The sequence below is a fragment of the Pithys albifrons genome, chromosome 17 (genome assembly GCF_047495875.1).
Source record: "Pithys albifrons albifrons isolate INPA30051 chromosome 17, PitAlb_v1, whole genome shotgun sequence".
Taxonomy (NCBI): Eukaryota; Metazoa; Chordata; class Aves; order Passeriformes; family Thamnophilidae; genus Pithys; species Pithys albifrons.
The window spans coordinates 9,252,765-9,272,071 of record NC_092474.1 but is presented as its reverse complement, the minus strand read 5'-3'; the positions used below and the strand labels follow the sequence as shown (position 1 = coordinate 9,272,071).

Here is a 19,307-nt window from a genome sequence, read left to right as displayed (position 1 = left end):
TATATTACAATTTAAACCTTCGATATTTTCACTTAACCTCATTCATTTTTAATACATGGAGGTGGGAATTGCCAAAACTGGGTTAGGTTTCCAAAGGAATCATAGGCATGGCTCTGCTGAGACACCTGGAGTTCTAGTGGCACACACAATTGCCGGCTGCAGCCACAGGGACACCTTTGCCATGTTTGGGAAACCTGGAGATCTGCATCTGGATTCAGGAAACCCTGAACCCCCCATTGAACAGGTGACTGGGACTGAGATACTGCTGAAGCCCCATCCCTGAGGAAATCTGGGGTCTGTAGCTGTCCCCAGAAGACTCATGGTTGGGGTGAGGCACCAAGGTCTGGTCCTTCGAAAGAACAAAGCAAAAACTGGAGCTGAAGTGGAGACAACTTTTCTTTACATGGTCAAGAGGGGTTTGAGTAGCATCTGCCCTGAAGGTTTGTTAGTAGCAGTTTAATTAAGGTGCATTATGAGTTTCTAAATGAGGGCAAGTCAGCAGTGCTGCAGGGACAGACCATCAATAGGATGTCATCTGTCACCAGCCCATGTTGCTATAATGAGCATGTCCTGTGTTTTCTTCTGTCAACTGCCCTCCCTCATAATCACTTTATGGATGCTAATTATTTATATCCAGAGCTCCTACTTTTTCTCTAATTTACAGCTATGTCTTAAAGAAAAGACACAGACTTTCATCATTTATTTCACAAATAAAGTAGGACCTTTTAAGTAATATACATAGTTATATGATACATATTTTTATACCATTTATGTTTTAAAGAAATGATAAAGGATAGTGACAAGAGAAAATGGCAACAGATTTGCCTCTGAGACGCATTTTTATCATTAAGAATTAGAAATGCACAGGAGTCACTGTGTACTGTGTGCACCCCCTCTTAGTAGTCTGGCACTAAACTGCTGACACGAACTAAAGAGAACACTGGCTAAGGAAATCAAGGCTCTTTTAAAGTGTAATTAAAATTAAAGGTCTGTTATATTTCTTCACTCCGGTTTTAATAATATAATCCTTCATGCCAAATCCCAGCTGGCCAGATCCTAATTACAACATCCCATAATATCCATAGTAAAAAAAGCATCTCACTTTATGTAAGAGTGCTTTGCCACACTTCTCTCTCCTGATCTCTTCCTCATTTGTATCTCCTTTACACTTCTCTGTGTTTAAATATCCATTCTTAGTAAGACCTGGCTTTGCTGATCCCAAGGGTTACATTCTTTGCAAGCCTGATGGGCTCTGAAGTGCGAGCTGAAAGTGTTGGACACCACAGCTCAAATCAAAAAAATGTGAAAAGTATTTTGCCATCTTTTGTCCACTTTGCAGCCTGCTGAGCTTCTGCAGCTACAGGAACTGCCCTCTATACAGTCAGCTCTGTGCATGGATGTTTTAACTGAGTGTTTTAACCTTGTTTTCTATATTTGGTTTGGGATCTCTCAATGGAAAGGCACTACTGGCCTTATTTAAGGTATTTCTCCTACAGGCTATAGTATAGTAAAAGGAAATGTAAAGGGTCTCCAATGGTTTGCTGTGTTTGTGCCCCTCTGATTAGCTGACTGCTACTCTCCTGCTCCTCTGTACAAGGCAAAGCCACAGCACTCAGCAGCTGAGAAGAGTGTAATCCCTAGAAACCCCTTAACAAAGCAAATGGAAAAGCTCCTGGTAAATGTTTCTCTATTTTTTTCAGAGGTTGCTCTCATCCAAATATTTGGTTTTCTGGCTCATCTTATAGATGGCAGCCTGAAGTTCTTTTTCCAGCGTTTGAAAACAGCCCTGAGAAGAGCTGCATTTTTGGGAGGGAGGGGGCTGTTATTTACATGGAAAAACGTTGTGTGTATTGTGCATGTTCCCAGTCTTCTTCCCACAGAACCAGCCAAGGAACTTCTTGCCCAACAACATCCGTTGAAATTGCTGCTTAACTACACAAGTGTTCATTTTGCAAATTTTTGGGCACTTCACTGTTTTGATACAAAAAAAGTCAAATGGCACTGGCACATCTTGTGGCCTGTAGGAAGAGCATCCACTGCAGGAGAACGGCCCAAGTGGGAACATGTGCAGCTCCAAGGGACAGGGAGCGTGTGGGTTGGACTGGCTTGTCCTTGTGCCTGATCCCTGCTGACTGCTGAGAGCTGCTGTGTGTGGCACAGCACTGAAGGCAGGATGCTGACCCACCCTCTTCCCAGGTGAGTGCTGCCTGGCACCAGCAGAGTGTCAGTGTTTTGCCTGACAGGTAAATGCAAACGTTGGGAGAGCTGTACCAGCACGCACACTAAGATGGTGTGGTGCGGCAATGACAGAGTGTCACAACAACTCCTGAGGTTCTGGTTTGGTGTCTCATGGAGAAAACTGGTATTTCATGGATCTCAAGGCCCTCATTGACTGCCCTGTTTGCCTCAGAATCCAGTCTGAAATTGTACTCCTTGCTTTTCAAACCACACCCTTGCTCCTTGGACTTCTTTCCAGCTTGTCTCCTGGAGACGGTGGAGCCCTCCCCTTTCCTCCCCTCTGTCTCTTCTCAACAAGCTCCTCACTACTGAGTCAAGAACTGTCTCCTCTCACTGTCTCCCATCCAGAGCTGACTCCTTGTACATGTCCTGCAGTCGTTTTCCATTTTAGTGCAAAGTTCCATTCAAATAATGCTATTTTGGCCTAGAATTCAATTATCCTTTTCCATCTGTTCTTACTGAATGCAAACCTCTGGGTCATACAAAGCACTCAGAGGCTCTGGATGAGTTTCTTCTGTGGTTTTTTGTAAGTCATTGCGCAAGATCCTGAGAGCAGACTGGTAAAGATTGTAATGTTTTTGAAGAAATTATTTGAAATGTAAAGATTATGATGCAGAGTTGTTAATATGTAATTGTTTAAATTCCCTCTAGTTCATTCTTTGAAAGGAGAATGGCATTGTACATGCTTAGCATTTAAAGGAAGACCCCTGTTGTGGTGCGTTTAACTCCTGACATGTTTCTGATAAAGGTCACTTTATGAGTGTTGTTCAGTATGTGAAGCCCCATCCTGTAGTTCCCTGTACATGAAAGCTCGGCTGGAGATTATCATCTCCATCAGCAGATTCTGATGGCTTTTAATGTCAAAATGAACAGCAGTGTTTAGAGGCAGTGGCAGTGCAGGCTGGAGGTCTTTGGGTTTCCCCACAGAGAATGCCATGATGACCCATAATTTACTTGTAATGTGCAAACAATGTGCCTGTCTTGCCTCCCAGCAGCATTTCCATTTGAAGGAGCCATTTCTGCTCAGGAGCAATGCACCGACATCAATGCTCTTTGTGCATTCCTAGAGCTGTTTGCTCCTTTCCTGAACACTGGCATTCTCCAGGCTTTGCAGCACAGGTGCAGAATTCCTGGCATGGCAGTTTCTCAGCTGAAACTGCAACTCCTCCAGCCCAGCCTTGTGAAAACAAATGTCTGCTGGTGAGTGACGCAAAGCCAGATAAAGGGCATGGGAGTCAACGTCTGTCCTCAAACCCCTGACAGATGGGTCAGGGCTGTGTGCTACATCAACCCTTCGAGAAGCTGAATTCCCCCAGGGTGTCTCCTCTGGCAGCTCATTCATCAAGTGGGTAGAGGGTGAAGATGTTATTTGAAAATATGAGCAATGGCAAGAGATGACAGAAATCCAGGGTGCATCTCTCACTAATTTCACCAGGTCAAGAATGACACAAACCAAGCTACGCTTCTAAATAGACCAGGTAAAATCTCAGCCTATGTGGTTTCAGTGGTTAAATACCATTTAGAGGTGTTAACCAGTCAGTGTGCATAAATAGGGCATGATAAAGGGCTGGGAAGGACCCGGAGGGGTCTGCTGGTTGTCACCTCTGTCCTACAGGAAGGCTGAATGAGGCAGTGTTGGCCAATTGCAGATTAATAGGGTGATTTGGGAAATGCTGAATATATTGACTGTTAAGGCCTTTTAGCTCTTTCCTTTGAAATAGACCCTTGATGGGGAAAACCTCAGTGTTCATTTTCCTAATGTTATTAAATTATCCAGGAAAGAAAATGAAGCCAAGAAAAGCAGAAACCCCCTTACATTTTTTAGTATAGTGGTAAAACATACAGATGATAAACAGACTTTTTATTTTCTATGGGGCCTTTACAGTATATTTCCCCTTCTCTTAATCCTGGAAAGAAGCACTCTCTAAATTCCTAAGCTATGAATTCCTCCCTCTCCAGAAGGAAACAAGTCTTTATGACTGTGCTTGTTTGTCTTCTTTCCTTTTCCTTACCACAGTAGGTTTTGAGACCATTGGCCAAATTCAGCCATATGTGAGGGAAAGGGTTAGGCTCAAAGATATTGGATTCCAGAAAGTTTTATGAAAATAGGCAGGCAGAGAGCAGAGAGACTTGGATTTATAAGAAATGGCTGAAGTGGGAGTTCAGCCCTTACTGGCAAATCTATGAAGCAGTCAGTGCAAATCATGGGAAATAAAAATCTTTGACCAAGTCAAACCTTGAATTAGTTTTACTGTTCATGAAATATTTTTGTTACCTTTCTTTATGCCCAAATTCCTGCTTTTTATGACTCTGTACCTTTGTCTGCATTAACTTTGAAGATAGGTTCAGAAATCCTGTCCTGAAAACACCATTATTCCCTGAACTATGTTCTCTCCTTCAAAACCAGGTTTTTGTTGGACCATGTAATGCTATTTTATGTAACACAAAGGCCCTGATTTTTTTTTCTATCAGCTTGTAGGGTTTCGGGAAGTTGAAGATAAAAGTCACCCTAATTTTCTTATTAACTCTTGGCTTCCTCTGTCTTGAATTGTTTGTGGAACAGGTTTTAATGGATGTTCTCTGCATTTCTTGGTTCTTAATGACACACACAACCTGAATGTAACAGACTGGCTTCTCTGGAACTTCAGTCTGAACTAGAATTTACAAGACACAAACACAACACAACACAAAAATGTTTCCCAGAGAGGTTCAACAATCAACATTTGCTACCATGTAGATTTTTGACAACAAGCAAGATGGCTGAGCTAGAACAAAATGTAGGCAAGCATAGGCTTACATGCTTAAAGTCCTCCAAATGAAATGACTAAATTACTTTAAAAACATTCCTACTGGTGCTGGCAGCAGCAATAAATAAACACTTTGCTGCCCTGTCACTACAATGAGTTTAGGTGACACAAGATGAAGACATCTGTGCCCCTTTCTGCCAGAGCTTTCAGTGTAACTGATGCCACTTGGGTGAGGGGTGTTGAATAAAGAGAGAAAATCTCCCATGCAGAGGCCTTAACGAGCACCAGAGGGAATTTACAATCCTACCTTTTTAGAGTATAGTTAATCTTTTTAGAAAGATCTTCCCAAATTTAAAGCGTGTTTGGTACTTTCTACTTTTCTGAAGGCCTGAGGGGTGCCCTGAAACATAAAAAAATTACATAAATTTTTCTGCCAACTCTGCTGTTCCAGATATGTAGAGTATCTTTAGCAAACACAAAAATAAAAGGGGAAGCATACAAAGTGCTAGTTAAGCCATTTATTTAGCATTTTGTGGTCACGTTGCTTTGCAGATTTTTGGTCCCCATCGTGGAAAAATGTGACCTAATAAAGTACTAATTTCAAAAAGAATATGTGGAGTTTATTATGCAGTAGCTTTTAGTCATCTCCTTCTTTCTGCACCAAGCCATAGTGCATCCAAAGGGATGAGTTCTAGCCCCAGTGTCAGAATTTTCCATCTTAACTCTCTACAAGTGATTTGCTCCAACTCAACCAGTCTAGTGCTTAAAATTCTGGATTGAGTAAGGCTCTAGCTACAGCACATCAGAAGTGAGTCATCTTTGTGTGTTTCTATCCACTTCATGAAGAATGAAACACTTTAATAACAAGCAGCTCTTCTTTTGTTTCTTTGGTTATCCTGGAAGAGGAGAACTAAAGAAAGAAGAAAGTTTAGTGTTAAGAAATAAGCACTTTCATGGGCCCTCCCAAAGATCCTTAAATATCTGCATATTTCTCTCCTAGCTCAGAATGTGCCTGAGACAGCACATGATGTGTTGCCTGATGCAAGAACTATGTTCAGTTAATGAATATTGCCAAGTTTGTGTCTGCAAACAGCAGCTTGATTTGCTGTGTCTGGGCTGTGTCTGATCATACTCATTCACAAAGCCAGCAAAATAGCTGAATAAATGGTAGAATACAGGAAACTTGTTAAGCTTTCTGATCAATTATTACAGAACAAAAATAGTCAAATACGGGATTAAAACACATGTGGAATCCATCCTCAGTTGTAATAGAAACATTTTGGAATGGTCTGTCCCTTCACAGTCCACCCAATCCTGTAAAAAATGATGCAGTTGGATTTGCTGGTGACACCAAGATCCTGGTAAGCTACAGGCACAGTCCCTCTGGTTAGTCAGATGTGCCCAGGGGTGTGTCTCCTCCTCCGCTGCTGGGCTACAAGGAACAAGGTGGCATTTATTAGAGTGCTGATCTCTGATACCACTTCCTCTGTCATCTCCATTCATGTGACATGCAGAATTATTTTAAGCTCTGTTTGGCTTGTGTGTAATCCAACTTTGCAGCTCCCCTCTGGATTCTGTAAATACAACAGCAGGGAGAAGCCACCTTTTGTCCCCTTGTGCCAGGAGGACCTGCCAGACACCAACATGGACATGTTCCTAAGACCAAACTGAACTGCTTTCCATAAGTCTGCTCACAGACTTAATCCATCTGTTTTCTGTAAAATGCAGTTATTTACAGCAAAGATCACTTCACTGTACAGTAAGTGGCTGTTTATGTTGCTATTTCTGAGGAGGCTCAATACTGTCTATTTCTCATTATATCTCCACACTGCCTTTAATTGCCTCTCTCCACCAGATTTACATATTATCCCTCCCGGCTGTTCACACACAGACTTCCCTTCACTTGGCAATCTTCCAGTCACTCCTTACTACAGACAGAGGTACTAAAACAGCAGAGCAGTTGATGGGAGTTAAAATAAATCTGCATTATGTTGTACTATGTTGCTCACAGATGACTGAGCAGTAGAACAACAGAGCATCCGACACTATCAGAAGTTCTCTTCCTTTTCTCGACTGTTCACTTTACGTACTTTTGGGCAGGTACATAACAAGGTTGTAGAGTCTTAACAAATGTCTCTTCAAATGTTATCAAATGCCATTATTTATCACTGCAAGGAAGAGTAAACCAGAGTTAATGATTCTCTCAAGTACCAAATGAAAATTGTTCTTACGGGAATTGGCTTCATAACACTGACACTTGAGACTCCTGGGGAAGCAGAGACATTCCCTGGAGACCCAGGGAGGGCATTAAAAGCCAGGCTGACTCAGCAATGCATCCACATGTGCCCAAGTGCAAAGCTTAATGGTTTTAACGTGGTGCTCAACATAAATATGCACCTATTTCATAAGTAAGTACATTCTGCAATTAAGGTTCCAGCTTCTTGCCTTCTAATGCACCCAGACCCCACTACTCTGGCCCTGCCAGTAGCTGCTGGTGTCCAGTGATGCCTGGGAAGCAGCCACGTGCTGCTGCATCCCACAGGAGAGCTGCTTTGGTTGTGCTGATCTTACCTCACCTGGACACAGGTGAAACCCTGGGGCTCCTGGCAGGCTGTCACTGTCAGCCCAGCACCTGCATGTTGGCTTGAGTGGGGAGCAAGGCCTCAATAGGGCATTTCAAACACTGATTAGCAAAGCAGGCACCTGAAAAAAGTGTTTGTTTAGCTTATGGAGATTGTGGAAAAGAAAACAGCCCCAGAAATTCAATACATCAGATTCCTAAGAAAGAGCTTCCATGCCTCCACCTTCAGCTGCAACGATGAAAGTCTTAGACAAGCAGTTGAAATGCAGTTCAACAAAAAGCCACACAAAATAAACACCTGGAGAGGGAAAAATCCCTCTCCATTTTTCCTCCCACATGTTTGGGAATTATTGTGCCAGGAAATCATTAAATCACCCAAGTTTCAATAATGAATGTATTGCTTGGATAGCATGGGAAATTGCTGAGGGATACGGCTAAGGAAATTAAAAACTTTGAAAAGTCAGTGATGAAAAGTCAGACAGATGAGCAGGACTAAACTATTATATGAACTTCTGGAAACAGCACTGGTATGGGAGGATATTCCTCTGATTGATTCAAGTGAGCATTAAGAGGAGGTGTGTGCATAAAATGCAGAGGGATCTTTGTTTAGTATTTTCTGCTGTAATTCAGCACAAAGGCCCCTTGTGACATTTTCACTCAATTTGGAAGACTCTTCCACTGAATTAGGAGAGGGACAAATCAGACCTGCTAAAGCACTTCTGTATCCACAAGGCCATTTTTATGTCTCAAGAACAAGGCTCCTTTTGCTGTGCCACAGATGCCAGTTTGTGGCACACTAGCCTTGTTCTGTGGCTTAATGAAGTTGGTGCCTTGGTAAGAGGCCCCTCACAAATTTGTGTTCTCACCTGCACACTTTGCTTAATGTTGCAGTTCAGTTTTAGGTTGTTATAGTCTTGCTAAATATGTACCAACAAAAATTAACCCATCACTGAATTATTGCAGCTCTGTCATTTAGCAAAGAACATCCTCCTCCCATATCGCAACACAGGATGTGCTGATTAGTATTTTCTACCTGTCTCGGCCACACCTGCACAGGGAGCAAGTGGAGGGGAGGTGGGAGGTGGCAGTGCCAGACTGGCCACAGCAGAACAGGCTCTGCATGGCCACTGACTGTGCCTGCCCTGCATTCTGAGCACGCAGGGGGAGGATCCCAAAGGCACCCACAAACGCTGCTGGTTCCTCTCCATGCTGTATTACTGCAGCTTTGGGAGCAAAAATAAATGCCAGAAATGTCAACAGCCAACAATGCACGATGAAGCAGATAAAATGACTCACAGGTCTCCTCTGCAGTGCTGTTTGCAGCCTAAATATTTCCAGGGCAGAAGGCTGCAGAAAAAGGCTGCAGAACTTTGAATCTGGAATTGTCTCAGTCTCCAGCAAAATTCTGCCTTTTAGGAGTTCTTGGCTTTCCACAAAAGTCAAATTACAAGTAACAAGTCCTGGTCATCCTGCATGCGTTATTCCAGGAGGAAAAATACAGGCTGACATTATTTTATCAGACAAACAAATTCTTGCAAATATGAATGCTTGCTTGCATTCCTTTCAGGATCTAAGAGAATCTACTGAAAAATAACATAGAAATATAATATCTTCCTTTCATTCTCAGGAAAAAAAACCCCAAAACCACCAGCTGAAACTTATTTCCATATTGGCAGAAACTTAACAGAGCAGGTCCAGCATTTTAACAGATATTATGAGGAAAAAGCATTAATGAAGTTGTAATCAAAAATTTTTTGGAAATAAATGCAAAGAGTCTTTGTTAACAATAAGCACCTTTTATTGACCATCTTATCATTCAACACTCATTTTGTTCAGTCTCCTAAATTGGTGAACTACAGTCCAGTTTAGAATTTAAATAAAAGATACTGCAATTTGACTTGTACAAAAGGTGTTACACCTGCGTGACACAGAATTAAAGTTCCATTTAAAGAAAGCCACACAAATAGTCACAACTTGTGATTTGAAAACTAAGCCCTACATATTTCAAAGTAAAAATTAACAGATATCCTCCATATGATGTTATGCTTGTAAAAATGCCTACAAAAATCAGTTTGTTCAGAAGGCAGAGTGGGTGGAAAGTATTTATTTCACCATTTAACAAATGATATCACAAAAACCACTGGGCAGCAAAATACTTCAGATGAACTTCACAGACGAAGAGCACCCCCAACACCATCGTGTCCCAAGGATTTCCATGGGCCAATCCAGCTCAGCACAGCAACAAATCCTCGGAGTACAGACTAAAATTCAGCTATGCATCATTTTTTACAATATTTAATTCAGTGCTCAGGAAATTTAAAAAGCAAATACACCTAGAAATTTAGTCCTCAGATAGTGGTAAATCCCATTAGTTTTCTTGCTGCTTTTAGACTCTCATGTCTGTGTTATCAAGTTATGCTAGTTCCTGGTGTTTAAAATCTCTTCAAAATTGATCAGCAAACTTTTTGAGAAGCAAGAAAATTGCCTTTTATAAAGAATACTTAAAATACTTTTTCGCCATCCTCTTCTGACCTTCTACTGCTACTCAAGCCAATAAAAATAACCAGAACTATTTTGCTGCAAGAACACCAGTTTGGATGCCAACATGAATATGTAGGCAGAAATAATTTATTTTATCAAGTTAGCATGTGAGTGCAAATTAAATCTCTCCTGAAATTCCTAGACCCCACACAGTTTAAGTTTTTCAGCACTAACTAAGCAGAAATAAAACTCCACTTCAGGAAACAGTAAGAAAAGCTGCTGAAGTAAATCCTTCATTACACATGCAAAGTGGCATTTCCTGGAGAGGCAAAAATCATGTGGATATTTTCCTTTAAGTTTCCTTTTCCTGCAGGATGGAAAGTTATTGCAAGAAGAAAAACAAAATTCAGCACTATTACAAAATAGTGTTGTCTCCTCATGTCAGTTCCACCTAAAGTAGAAAGCGTCTCTATGGAAGCAGAGGAAGGGAAGGCAGTTTGTAGCAGAAATTCATCTATAGCCATGCACAAGCTTTTTGTCCCTCCAATTATTTCCCCAATGTGGGAAATAATCCTTCAAAACAAGGTAATTAAAACAAAAATAGAGCAGGGAAGCCTAAGCAAAGGCAGGCATGCACTCCTGAGGCAGTGATGGGGTTGTGAGGAAGGAAAAGGAGTCAGACCTCTGTGACTTCCACATGGCTGAGATCCTGGGTTTGCAGCCTGCTGGGATCACGATGTTCTCAAAGCAGAAACAGGGATTTATTTTTCATTCCCTTTCCCTGCCTGTGTTTTTGAAGGCATCAAAGATATCCAGGCTGCAGTGAACATTCCATAAGGCAAATACAACTGGACATCTGAACAAAAATGGAGTTCATTTTGTGCAATAATTCAGACTGAGAATGGAGTAGCTTACATCAGGAAGGCAGCACACTTCACTCCTCAATCAAAGATTTTCTCTTGGACTCAAGCTCCAGTGTTTACCACCCACAAACAATTGGATCCTCCAGCAACATTTTCCCTCCATTTGCCATAACTTAGTCCAGAACTTCCCAGTGTCCATCCTTGTTACCAGAGTCTTCCTTGGGCAGACACCGAGTTGTGACAGAGTTTCTTACAGGTAAAGGCAGATTTCACACTAAAAGGAGTCTCATTAATTACTGTGCAATTTTTTGCATTCTCTGTTCTGCAGACAACTTATGTATCCTTTCTAAGACACAAGAGTTTCTGTAACCAGCATTGGAATCAGAAAAAATGTCTTTTCACCCTTTTTGTTAAAAGGAGAAAGTCAAACTAAACCAGATATAATCAGAATTTCAATCTTCCTTCACTGAGGTACTTAACATTTTGAATACCAGCAATTGTATAATTTACTAAATAAATGTATCAACTGTCTTGAGACATCAAATAATATAATTCATAAATATTCTAATAGAGTAAGAGAATTAATCATGGTATATGCCCAAAAAGTAAGATATTAATAAGTTATTTAATGATTCTAAGTGAGCATAGATTATACAAACTGAAAATTAAAAAGCAATTAAAAGTACTAAATAGCTCTTGAAATTTTATATCCCTGCAAAACAGATTTTTATTCAGGGACTGAAATCAATGACATGAGTAACAAATGAGAGAGGGGCTCACCTTAAATCTAAGTCACAACCCAACCCTGCTACTACTGCCAGGAGTGGCACTTTTTCCATAATACAATGTCGAGTAAGTGTAGCTTTTTTAGTGATTTATTTTTCTACAAGTGAACTTTCAGGTGACACAGTGAAACAAGGAAAGGCTTAAGTTCTCTTTCATCTCCTTAACAATTGGGGGCACTTTGCAGCAAGTGAGCTCAAGGTAATGAACTCCCTGAGAAGGGAAAGAGCAGGGTGTGAATGTCCTGTCTGTGAAGAACATGAGCTTGACAGCCCCAAACACCAAGGTCTTCCTTTAATTCATAACAGGCTCTGAAAAAGTCACTCTCACTGTCATTCATGACAGCCACTGTTCCAACACTGACACAGGTCCCTGGGCCTCTCCAGACCAGAATAACTAACTAATTTTCAAAACAGGCATCAAGTTCTCATTGTTACATCTCCAGACTGCAGCAAAATGGAGATTATTTTGCTCTACAGTGATAACTTGCAAAAGAACAAAACAAAGTGAAAGGCTCAGCTTCTATCTGGAAGACTCAAAAACGTTTTTGAGCTTTTTATTTGTTTGCAGGAGTTTTTCATACCTGCTAAGGCAAGACAGATGTATGTGAACCATATTGGAGTTTCTTAACAGTCACATGACCCAGCAAAACATCTGCTCTGTGCCTACTAACATTTGAAATAAATGTTAAACAATCTGATGTGATCTGTCTGTGCAGCGTCAGACTAACCCTCCATTCCAAAAGTGGAAGATATTTTTTCAAATAACCACCTAAAGGAATAAGATGAGAAAGAGCAGAAAATAAAAAAGCAGATGGTGAAAATTTCTGCAAAATAATCTTTAAATACACCTACATTTAAGTCTTGATTTTGTTACCCAAATTTTTTGGGTCACTGTCAATCAACTTTTCTTGCAGATCACGATACCCTTGAGATCTTTACTGAAAAGACTGTAAAGGCAATAGTATTTAGTGACCCACACAAAAAACACAGTTCATGGATTCACCATTTGGCAAAAGTCATCTTAGGAAGGGGAACACACACAGGACATTCTCATTACTGCACCCTCAGTATTTTACAACTTCCACAGAACAGTTCATTCCTTAAGCCCCAGAAATGCCACAACAGGCACTTTAAATTATTTTTACAGCTGGAAATCAGCATTTTTTCAGAATTTAACATAGCTGTAGGTAAACAGAATTAGCAACATGTGTTCTGAACAAAGCAGCACATTCTGTTCCCCCTGCCCCCTCCCCAAAACAGAGGCAGAAATGCAGCTCCTTTTCCCACCACAGCTCCCAGGCCAAGGACACTGGAGCTTTGTGGAGCACGAATTCCTCTCTGCACAGGGCACAGTCCCACAGCTGAGCAGGGCACCCTCACCACTGCTGGAGACTCCACTCCACGTGCACCATTCCCATGGACACTGACAAGAAATTTACTGTATTGTGCTGACTTAAGACTGTGTAATTTTGTGGACAACAAAACCAGTAACATAACAAAGAGAAACAGATACCATCAAAGAGCTTTTACCAGATGGGTTGAAATGAGACATCCAGGATGAACTGACGCTGGACAAAAAAAATCCTAAAAATCTTTTAAAGTTGTCGGACTCTTTTATCAGTGTTTTTAATATTGATGTCCAGAGTCTCTACTTTCCTTGTGAGCCGGTCCAACATGTCATCCTGCTCCTCGATTTCAGTCTGGAGGCCAAGGGCGAGGTTCTTCAGCCGGCTCAGCCCAGAGGACATCTCATCTGTCATGGCAGAGAGGGACCATGAGGGACCAGAGTGGGACAGCACACACTGTTTAAATGGACGCTGTCAGGATTCCCCCTTCTCCTGGGTTAGGAATGTCAGTCACAGCTTCCCAGGTCTGAGGGCTCCCCCGCTCAGCACTGATATGTCCATAGTTCTACTGCATTACTACCTAAAATGATCACTTCCTTTTTATTTGCATTACAAGTTAACTTCAAATGCTTAACACCAAACTAAATCTTTATCAAATTACATGGCCAGTAATGTAAGTTTTACTTTTCTTAAAAAAATACATTTTATAGAAAATCAGGTACACTTTTTCTCAGCTCAGCACACACAACCTGCTCACAGCTTCAACTGTTTCTCCTTAAACTTCATGCAGAGGTATCATCAATGCACTGAAGATTCAAGCAGTTATTTATCAGAGATGAAAAACTCCCGCTTCCAGATTTTCTAATTTGGCTACAAGGTGACCATTTTATGGCATGGTTGATTGGTATAAATGCTCTTTAAGCAAGTTTTCTGCAGCTTGTGAGTAGAACAAATGTGCTTCCACTAATTTTGTGCCTGATTATTTCTTTCATCTATTCCTTTCTGATTTCTTCCCAATCTCTTCTTTCTAGGTCAGCTACACAGTGACACATGTAAGCAAAGAGGCACTTTGTCTATATGTTACAGAACAAAGGAAGGCAAAGTCAGCTCAATGGCTTTGGGAAGCAATGAAAGGAATGCAGCAAATTCACAAATTAAATATTTAGTGCCTTTCAATTCTTCTATTTTTGGAAAAACATGTTTATTTCAAAAGCTGTGCAGAATATTAAATTACTTGGGTCCAAACTGATGTACAAGTTAATCTCTAACTGTCAGTTCAGTGAGGTGAATGCACCTTTCAGTGTAAGAGGTAAGAAAGAGGCAGGAAGGATCCACACTGGTGTAATGGGGATGTCAATGTGGAGCAGTGTTTTGATGTTGGTATTACCAGCACCTGCTTTATAAGATTCCTCAGAATGGTTGGATAAACCTGCTTGCCCCAGTGATATTCCAGCCAACTGACAGGATGATTCAAAGGCACATTTTCATACCCTGAGTGCCAAGTGTTATGGGATGGTGCAGTACCACTTCTACGTTCAAATGACAGGGACTGGTGTGATCAGTTGGTAACAGTGGTTTTCACTGTGAATATGTGATCGAAGAGGACTCAAGCTTTTGGTTTAGTTTTTTCTCCCCCAGGTTGCTCAAGGACCACTCAAAACGTAACTGGCTCTAAAGCACAAGCAAATGGCAGAAGAGTTGAAGTATTGATGCCAATGCTGTATCACTCTCCACAGGTGGTTTATATTATTCCAGACATCCTAGCTGGTTTGTTTCTAGCTGGCTGCACTTCAAATGCATTTCTAACTCAGAGTTGTTACGAATATTTGCAAGTAGCTGACCCACAGACATCCCTTAGCATTCTATCATTCAAATGATTTATGTTTCAATCAAACTTTGGATTCTGCCACATACACAGTTTTGAAATGCAGAATACGAGCAAATTATTGTTTTATTTATGACCAAATTCTACATACTAACTAAACAAAAAAGTGTTTGTTGGCAATATATTACTTAATAACTCTATCTGGCTTGGGAAACAAAATTTGACAGTCATATTGCATCAAACAGCTTCAGTTTTCTCACTCACCTAAGTTGGTATCAATTTTCTGATGATAAGCTCGCAGCTGTTGGTTCTTTGGGTAGGAATCCCTTTCCACTGAAGAAACTAAATCTGCTTTGCTGAAATCATTGTCTGTTAGGGTACAGAACACAGAATGTTACATAATAAAAAAGGCTAGAGAAGATGCTTCAAAGTTTTAGAAAAGCTATTAAAAATTAGCCTGAACACAGCTGATATGTAACCTCATAACTGGGCTATCAGTACTCCAACACCACTGTCTGTAGGGCACATCTCAAGATGAACAGTCGAGCTACAATGCTTCTTTTTTGCTGCATTTTTTAATTCTAGTAGGCAGTTGAGAGCCAAAAGGAAGCCCGGCCTGCTGACCCACACCCCGGTGGGCCATCACTGTCCCCGCAGGGCGCGCCCGGGTGCGGTACCCGGGGCTGCTCCGCCCTCTCCCGGACAGACCCGGCATTGCACGGAGCGGAGATCGCGTTCCCACCCCGTTTATTTCTGTGTTCACTCGCATCAATAACTGAGGGTGTCCTGCTGCTCTCTCACTGTGCCAAATAACCGAACCGCACTAGAAAAAGGAACAGTTATGTGGCACGTAAGGGCCATCACAGAAGTGAAGGCGCTGCGGGAAGGGGTAGTGAGGCCAAACCCCGTAGACTGCCAGGGGAGAATACAGGGATGAGATGACTGGAGTAGGAGGGGCTGGAGTCCATGTTTGAGGTAACAAGGAAAACATATCTGAAAGCTGTGGCAAATGATGTTTAAGAGGAGACCCTCTGAACGTGTAAGTCGACATTCTGGCCAGCCTGGGGCAAGGCTGTCTGCACATCGTGTGCATTTTTGGCTCCAGTCTCCTCCAAGGGAACATAAGCACTGGATGCTGCTGAAGGCTTTACTGGCTACTGAATAAATTCCAGGCAGGAAGGGCTAAACAAAATCTACATCCAGGTTAAAACAAATTACATCTTCAATACGAGTGTAAAGAGTTTTAGGGGAAATAATTCCCCAGGATTCAAAGCCACGAAGGCTGGGATACAACTCTCCAGATGTTGGACAGCAATGTAAGTCAGCAGCTGGGCAGGTTGAAGGGTCCCTGCATTCACCACTGCAAGTCTGCCCCACGTGGATGACAGGCATTCAGTGTAAAATAAAGTTAACAAACCTGAATTATCTAGCTTCCTTAAATTTGGATGGCTTTCCTGGTATTTTGACTCTTGCTCTTTACTAGACATCATTGCTTCTTTTAACCTAGTGAAAAAAGAGAATAAAAATAAAACATTGCCATGGACCACAGGCCTTATCTGAATCTGTGAAACAAGAAAAGATATCAAATTTACACAAGAAGAGCAATACTGTTAGACCTGATCCAAAATTTCCTTTAAAATGAACTATTAACTATCAGCATTTATGTTGAGTGAAAGGAGAACTGGCTGCTTTGGTGCTCAGAATAGTGAATGGGAACATTGCTATCAAAAGCAAAACTGCATCTTGCCTTGGAGGCAACATATTCCCTTCCTCTAGAGGAGGATGGAGGGAGGAGATCAATCCATGCAGCATCATAAGGCTTTACATAAGTTACTCAGGTAAGAGAAAAACAAGTACTGTAAGACACAGTAATTTCACAAGAACTACTTTTTATTTACAGCTTTAATAGAAGTTAGAGAAATACAGTAGATTGAGATTTCCTGGTAAGACTGAAGTAAGCAGGACAATTCAGAAGACTCTGAAGAATTACTTGTGCAATTCTGCAAAATTGGATTGATTTCCCACAAAGTTATTCTTACCACTACAAATACAAATAGAAGTAAAAATACTTTTTCTAGGAGTTAAAGGAAACAGCAAGCTAGAAGCCATCTCAGGAGTGTACTTGGCAGAATCAACAGATCCTTTAAGTTCTGATTTCCTGGTGACATTCCAGAGATGCTGTGGCAGACAAGTCCCAAGTCAAACCTCTTTTACTTACCTGCTGTTGGCATAATATTCAGGGGCTCCATTCTGCTCTGGCTTGCTCTCTGGAGGTTTGGCTTTGAAGTAGTTTACCAAGCCCCCCCAAACACTCTTAATGCTATTTATGTGCTTTTGACTCGTCTTCAAGTCCTGGTCCATTTTATCCACCATCTGCTCCGTGCGCTTCAGGGCCTCTCCCTGCCGGACGAGCTCCTGACAGGCATTGACAGGGAAAGAGCAGCTCGTAAAGCCAAGATAAACTGAAACATCAAACATTTAACAGACACTCAAAATAACAGCGTTCCTTCATCTGTGCAGATTATTCCTAAAGGCAAAGGGCTTTTCCAGTCGCTCCTCTCCCTGCAGGGCATTTCAATCAAGAGCTGCTGCTCAGCCACGGCATTAACCAGCTATAAAATCCTCAGCCTGTGCCAGGCCAGATTCCTGATGCCACAAACAGCATTCAGGAGTTTTCTGTGCTGGCCTCCTGTTGGTGACATTTGCATCCCTTGCTGGAGGAACAAGCACAGCATCAGAGGGGGGATGTGGTGGGAAGCCAAAGGTTTATGGCAGGGAGGTGAGAGCAAGCTGAACAATTTCTAGCTGTGAATGGCACCTTCACTGGGAAGGGATCCTGTTTTCACCTTACTGAGATGCTCCTGATAGTTTAGAAACAGAATAACCAAAGGAAATAAACAGAATTTCTTCAGACTGCAGGAATATTTTAGTTAATATTAACAGTGCAGGATTTAGGAATTTTTACATATAGAAGTACATTATTTTTTAATTCAGCAGCACAAACACTATTCCACAGTAATCCAAAGATTAATTCTGGCAGGAAAGTTGCCTGCAGCTACCACCAGTGCAAAACAAAGAACTTGTGTTCATATTCTCCCTAAACTGTGGGAAATTCTACTTGAATGTTCTTTTTCTTCTCCCTCCTTAATAAAGCAGCAAACAAACACAACTCAAGTTTTACCACAGCCCTGTGTCAAGCCTAAATTCTTGATTCCTCACTTGTGCTTTTCTGGACAAACAAATCACGAGTCTGAAAGTTCACAGAAGTCCCACCAAGAGCCCTCTGAGCACCTCGTGCAGCCTGGGGATGCTCTGGGGCTAATTCAGGCAGCAACACCCGAGGAACATCCCATTAGCTGGTGACACAGGGGATAAGACCTCGATGAGCGACGTCCCGTGCTGTGAGACGGGCCCGAGGATGGGAGGAAATGATTAATGGGGGCAGCCAAGCACATCGCAAACAGCTGACAGGGCAGCCCTCACCCAGCCGAAAGCGTCGCCGAAACCCTTTCAGTCGGATAAAAACAGGTTTAAACGCCGTTTGTGAGACTCGGTAAGAACTGTTAAAAGCAGCTGAAAACACGCCCGAGTCCAGCTCCAGTACTACACAGACAGACACGGTGTAACTGGGATTTTCCTCTCAAAACCCAACCCACCCCGCTGAGAACCAACGGCAGTAACAGGGGTAGGGAACACCGGCCAGCCCTACAGAGGGACCGCCCGGGGGGAAAGGGACAACATCCCCCGCCCCACCGCGGGGGCTGAGGGCAGGGGAGCCCCGGCCCCGACCCACCTCCGAGGCGGCCACGCCGATGCGCTCGGACTCGTAGAGCAGCGAGAGGGAGCGGGCGGTGCTGTCGGCGGAGGCGGCGGAGCGGCGCAGCACCTCCTGCTGCAGGAACCGCTGCCGGTCCGCCTCGCCCGCCCCGCCGGCACCCGCCGCATCCTCCTCGTCGTCCTCCGCGAAGGGGTTGTAGCTCCGCGGCACGGCCGACATGGCGAAGGCCCGTGACCCTCACAGAGCCCTCAAGGAGCCGTCACTGACCGCTCGACTCGGGCCGCGGCCGCTTCGCCGCTTCCGCCTCCGCGCGCTGGGCGGAACCACCGCGGACTCCCCCCCCGGGGCGGGGTGAGCGCGCCCAGCGCCGCTGGGACACAGGCGGTGTTGGGCGAGACCACTGCGGCAGTGGGGGGAGCGCAGGGGGACGGCAGCGCTGGGCGGGACCACTGCGGCAGTGGGGGGAGCGCGGGGGGACGGCAGCGCTGGGCGGGACCACTGCGGCAGTGGGGGGAGCGCGGGGGGACGGCCGCGCTGGGCTCGCCCGTTTGCAGCGCGGGGCGGGCGGGGAAGGAGCAGCACCGGGCGGAAGTGAAGCCGCTGAGGGCACCGCCATCTTTGCGGTGCGATTGGTGTTTCGCGATCCCGCGGGAGGCGCGCGTC

General features: G+C 43.1%; 1 protein-coding gene across 1 annotated transcript; it reads right to left on the bottom strand.

Annotated features, from left to right (window-relative positions):
* Positions 1-9,348: 9,348 nt before the first annotated feature.
* On the bottom strand, positions 9,349-19,007 carry SNAP29 (synaptosome associated protein 29). Its single transcript, XM_071572169.1, has 5 exons — positions 18,660-19,007; positions 17,085-17,281; positions 16,284-16,369; positions 15,131-15,235; positions 9,349-13,448 (listed from the first exon to the last, which is right to left on the bottom strand). The coding sequence occupies exons 1-5, from the start codon at positions 18,861-18,863 to the stop codon at positions 13,291-13,293; spliced, it is 750 nt and encodes a 249-aa protein (XP_071428270.1). The 5' UTR covers positions 18,864-19,007; the 3' UTR covers positions 9,349-13,290.
* Between the last annotated feature and the right edge of the window lie 300 nt (positions 19,008-19,307).

Excerpts from the sequence above, each read along its gene's own strand:
- SNAP29 (XM_071572169.1), bottom strand. The coding sequence starts at position 18,863 with ATGTCGGCCGTGCCGCGGAGCTACAACCCCTTCGCGGAGGACGACGAG. Across the intron at positions 16,370-17,084 it reads GAATATTATGCCAACAGCAG|GTTAAAAGAAGCAATGATGT; the intron begins GTAAGTAAAAGA and ends TTTTTTCACTAG. Across the intron at positions 13,449-15,130 it reads GAAAATTGATACCAACTTAG|ATGAGATGTCCTCTGGGCTG; the intron begins GTGAGTGAGAAA and ends CTGCCATGACAG.